Raw genomic sequence first — 5,185 nt, forward strand, 5'->3', positions numbered from 1 at the left:
ACGGGGCTAAAATTTTTTGGTCTAAAAAGGCCTTAAACTGAGCTAAACTCTCTCGGGGCGGGCGCTAGACGCCCCATACCCTTGCACTCCCCACTCACGCGCCAGTATGTATGGCTGTGCATAGATAATTAAATGAGGACAAATCAGTCATCGTAGATTAGAGAACTAAAATTTAGGCCATGGATCCAAAGAGACCATCAAGCTAAATTTTAGGGGCTAAACTTTAGTCTTGACTGTGATCTAACACCACCCTAGCAGTTCTACGAGAGCTAAAACCATCACAAAAGGCCCAAAAGTAAAAGGGGCATAACTTGTCTCTTTGATCATACAAACCACCGACACAGGTAGTTGTTCATGATCATCGTTACACAGCTACGCGGGGCTGCGGCTGTGCCAGCAGCCCGGCACCGTCGCCGGCGGCGGTTCTGGAACGCGGCATCTCGGTGTCTCTGTCTTCAAACGCCGCCAGGCTCTCGAGCTCGAACAGGTCGGAGCTGGACTCGCTGCTCTCCTTGGCCCTCTCCCGCTCGTCCGCCACACCGAGCGCGCGCAGCAGCTCTTCCACCCTCCTCTCCGCCTCCGCCGCGGACTCCTTCGCCCGCGCCATCTCCGCCCCCGCATCCCGCAGCCCCGTCGGCGCCGTCCCGACCACTCCGTGCCCGTGTTCGTCGTCCACCACCGTCGCCACGGGCGAGAACCTCACCGCCCGCCTCGCCGGGTTCAGGATCCCTCCCGTCGCCGCGGACTCCCTCCGGGAAGCGCGCGACGAGAGGATCGACCTCGCCGAAGTCGGCTCCGGCGCCGCCGCGAATGACGCCGCGGCCGTTGCCGTTGCCCGCGGCGTGTGGTCGACCGACCTGGCCGGCCTCCTGTTGCAGAGCAGAGCGTTCAGGAGGCACGCGAACTGCGCCGCCTTCGCCGTCGTCCTCTTGCTCTTCCTCCTGCCCCTCTTCATCTCCGCGTCCGCAACGCGGCGGTCACCGGTCGACGGCTCGTGTGGGTGTGGCGGAGGGAGCGGAGGCGGCAGGAGGAGGGAGCCGTTCGAGTTGGGCTGCGGGTCCGGGCGGACGCGGCACGGCCGCGGCGTCTTCTGCAGCCGCGGTGACCGGACCGAGGAACGGGACGGCGACTGCTCGGGCGTCGGGCGACGTCGGCTCGGAAGCGGCGTCCGCCGCGCCGGGGACGACGGCGTCCGGGTCCGGCGCGCCTCCGTGGACGAGCGCGCCTCGGCGTCGGCCTCGAGGGAGTGGTAGATGGCGTCGAGGAGCGCCGCGGAGAAGGACGGCTGGTGGCCCCGGCTGGGCCGGGGTGGCGGGACGCGGGCGTCGTCGTCGTGTGGAGGCATGGTGGAACTGGAGACGACGTCGGCCGTGTGGACTTGCCGGCCGGGACCGAGAGGTGACAGCGCGGGGAAGGAAAGATGGTTCGGTGGTGGTGCTGGCGCGTTCGTGCGGGGGTGAACGATCAGGGGTCTGGGGAAATGGCGCGCACGCATGCACAGACGGGTGCAGGTGGTGGAACTTGGAAGCGAAATAGAGGTGGGTGGGTGACACTGTCCGCACTCGAGTTTCCGGCTACTTTTCTCTGATTCTCCCTCCACGGCCCACGATGGAGTTTGTTGGCAACGGCCGGGCCGGGGAGCTTGAGCTTTCTGCGCCGCTCATGTGCAGGGAAAGCTGAGTGGGGGCGGTACTACGGCCTCGCAGCCTCTGATAGTGTGTGTACGAGAGATCTGCATGCAGGTGTCAGGTAGCGAGGTGACAACGATACCGGATACCTATTTGACTACAACGGCAATGAGGTACTGCAACTGCAATGCAATCCATTCCGATGACAGCAGACAACGTTAATAGGAGTATGCAGTAGAACGACAAGAAGGTTGAGTCCGGCAGACTGCAGAGGAGCAGAGGCAGTGTGACTGTGACCGAGAGAATGGCTGGGGGCAATGCTGTATCCTGGGCCATAGAATGGAAGAAAGGCCACCTCTTCGGAGCACCGGTGCAATGAACAGATGACTTTGCTTTCAAGGCATCTGAATGATGCGCTCCCTTTTGTAACTACGGTTCATGATTGTGCAGCCCAATAGCAGAGCATAAAGAGCGCTGCTAGAAGAAAGAGAACCATTTTATTATGAACCTGATTGCTACAAGAACCAGTGAGGCAGTGAACCTAGGAAGCCCTAATTGAGATCATCACGTCGCCATGATCAATGTCCCGGATTTGATAGCTAGATCTCGGTCACGAAGTTACAAGAGGACAGGACAGTGGAGGCTAGTAGGCTTGCATTTACTACGTAGTACTACAAGAACCAAAGCGTGTAGTATTCGGACGATGGAGACTTGGAAGAGTATGGTGCGAACCCGTCGTCCGACGCGACGCGAGGCTGTCGTCTGACGGTTGGAACGTCTCAAATCCGCCGGTGCACGGACACACGGCCGCCGCCGCGCCGCGCATGGGACCGCAGCTCCACCGGGGCCGAAGCAATGATCAGCGTTCACCCACTCCAGGTCCAGGGCCGTGCGCCGGTCAATTCGCTGCCAGAGACTGGGACTGGGAGTGCCACCGCGCCGCACGCGCACGGTCCGGGGCACGGCCAGGCCTGAAGGCCCAAAGCAGGAGCTGGGTTGCAAACAACTACGCCGACGCCGGCCGGCCGCGTCACGGGGACATCCCACAGCGCACAGCCCACCCACGCACCTGACCTGGGTTTCAATTTGCTGGGAGGCCAGGTGGTGGCACGATGACAGAGCCGTTCTCGTATCAGGCCCGTTCCTGCCGGCCTGCACGGTTTGGTTGGGCCATAATGGCCGAATCTGATTTTATGAGCCCGAGGAAGGTGATACAAACTCCTTCCCAAAACACAACTCACCAACACGCCGCCAAAGCAGTCGCCCTCGAGCTCCCGACACAATAACCCAGCGGACCGTGAGCACCTACCGGTCTAAGCAACGCTAGCTGATCTTGACAGCAACCAGCTGCTTGTTTTCTCAAGCCATGCTATCTAACGTTATCCGAGCCTCCTTGCTTACGGTCACACTACTGCCTTGAAATCAAAAGAAAGAAGGTAACAAGGTTTTCTTGGGTGCCTTGTTGGAGTTTCACCTGCCTTTGGTTTATTGCTACAGTTATCGGTGAAGTTGCAAACAGTACACTACATAATAGTATTAGCAGTGGCCAAGTCAGAATTTAGATTTAGGAGGGATAAATACCAATAGAGAGGTCATTTATTTATTCCTTGAAATATATAATAGTTTACCTAGATCATTAAAAGCTTGTAATGGAAAGTTACCTAGTACAAAAAAGTATTTGTAGTAATGATAGAAGTTTGTTGTATCGATGGTATGTACTTTTTAACTACTAGAATAATGTTCGTGCTAACGCCACGGCTACATTTGATGGATGCATATGAAAACAACAAAACAACCAAACTACGGTAGTATTTCGTCACATAAATAGAGTAGAGCAAGACAATTAAGAGAGATTCTAATTCATTGCATCATTTTTAGTATATTATAGAAATTTGTCCTGTACACACGCCGATACGCCATTCAAGAATGTGTATTATACAACTTTTAACAAAAAAAATACATCAGAAACATTTAGCCAGCTATAAAAACATAAATCTGGACTCAGTTTGATCCTTCTATATTTTGTTGGTTTAGCATGATGTGTCTTGACTCAGTAAACCTTGCACAGCACAGTAGTACCAAAAAAAAAGATCGAAAAAGGGCATCTAATTGAAAAAAGGGTCATCTAATGACGGTGAATTCAGTGGACTGAAAAAATGACTTCTCACTGAATCCTTCAACAGCCACCAAACTGTCGTGGCAAACAAGAGTAGTGATAAGTAAGTGCAAAATTTCTGAAAACCTGAAGAGCATTCAGGATCCTCAGGCCCCTACAATCTGCTCTCTCACTACCTCTTCCAAGTGAATAGGATCCGGAAGAAATGAAGGAACAGTATTAAACTTGACATAGTGCTCCGCTAATCTCACTACTTGCAATGCAATTGTTAGTCACTTACTTTTATCAAAAATATTTTGTGAGTCTAATATGCATTGTTAAAAACAGTGTCTTGACACAACGTCCTTGCATTGAGGGCATACATGACTTATCAAGTATATGTGAAAATGATTATACCCATTCCAGTACCATGGAATGATTATCTGATACCAAATTGGATTCCTCAACCATGTTGAACACCAGGATGATAGATGTTGGGAAGAAGTTGAAAAGAATTATAGTCTGATGTTACACTGCAATTCCAATAAATAAATATAGGTCGCTTTATATTCACCCGTAGGGTCTTTTTTCACATGTAAAGAACATGTTCTAATCGCTCTATTCAACTTGGTACATTATTCACTCACAGAAATGTAGACCGGCAAAAAAAAGGGAGAACATAATCATCATAGCGGAGCCAATATGAAGGATCACTTGGTGGCAAATGAAACTGAACTATCAACAGCAACCCAGGATCGAAAATTTTCAGTGTGGATTGTAGATGCTTGGTTCATATCTTATTTGCTAGCATTGATACAAATTCATGCACGTAGTACCCAGTGATGGATCACACATCCTTATAAAAAGAATTGTTACATGCTGCACCGATGTCATCCACAAGTCAAATTTCATTAGCACTCAACCAATGGACGCACATAGTATCGTTAACTTAATCAACAAAACGAATCATTCTAAATTGGAAAAATAAAAAGAAACAGAATCATGACTTAAAGACTATCTGCACGTCACTCATGGTCACCTAGATTGGGAACGCCTAACGCCTTCGTCTCATGGCACATTTTTCCTGTCTCCATGAGAAAATGTATGCAGCAGTATTATAGGAAATCATTTTCAATTCAATGTTTAATCAGTCTGAAAGAAAAGATGATATATGTTTAATCAGTCTGAGAAATATAATAAGTATATCTTAACAATGAACCTTCCCTATACAATGAACCTTCTCTATATCAGAGCAGGAATGGCAGCAGATTTTGTCATAGACTAATTGTAGCCTTACCAACATATTTTGAAACCAGCTTCTAATTGCAGTAGTGTTGTTCTTTCAATTCCGACAATATACATTAGCAAGAACTGAATCAGCGAGATCTTATCGTGAAAAGACTGAAATGTATTCGAACTTGATCTTACCTATCTTGCATGTTTACTGGACCAAAGCCTGTAA

At 50.5% G+C, this 5,185-nt stretch overlaps 1 protein-coding gene across 1 annotated transcript; it reads right to left on the bottom strand.

Annotated features, from left to right (window-relative positions):
* Positions 1 to 364: 364 nt before the first annotated feature.
* On the bottom strand, positions 365 to 1,419 carry LOC136466201 (protein BIG GRAIN 1-like B). The gene has a single exon (XM_066464632.1). The coding sequence runs from the start codon at positions 1,343 to 1,345 to the stop codon at positions 365 to 367; it is 981 nt and encodes a 326-aa protein (XP_066320729.1). The 5' UTR covers positions 1,346 to 1,419.
* Between the last annotated feature and the right edge of the window lie 3,766 nt (positions 1,420 to 5,185).

This window comes from Miscanthus floridulus, chromosome 7, assembly GCF_019320115.1.
Source record: "Miscanthus floridulus cultivar M001 chromosome 7, ASM1932011v1, whole genome shotgun sequence".
Lineage (NCBI taxonomy): Eukaryota > Viridiplantae > Streptophyta > Magnoliopsida > Poales > Poaceae > Miscanthus > Miscanthus floridulus.

What these genes read in the sequence shown, in the direction of transcription:
- LOC136466201 (XM_066464632.1), bottom strand. Translation starts at nt 1,345, where the DNA reads ATGCCTCCACACGACGACGACGCCCGCGTCCCGCCACCCCGGCCCAGC.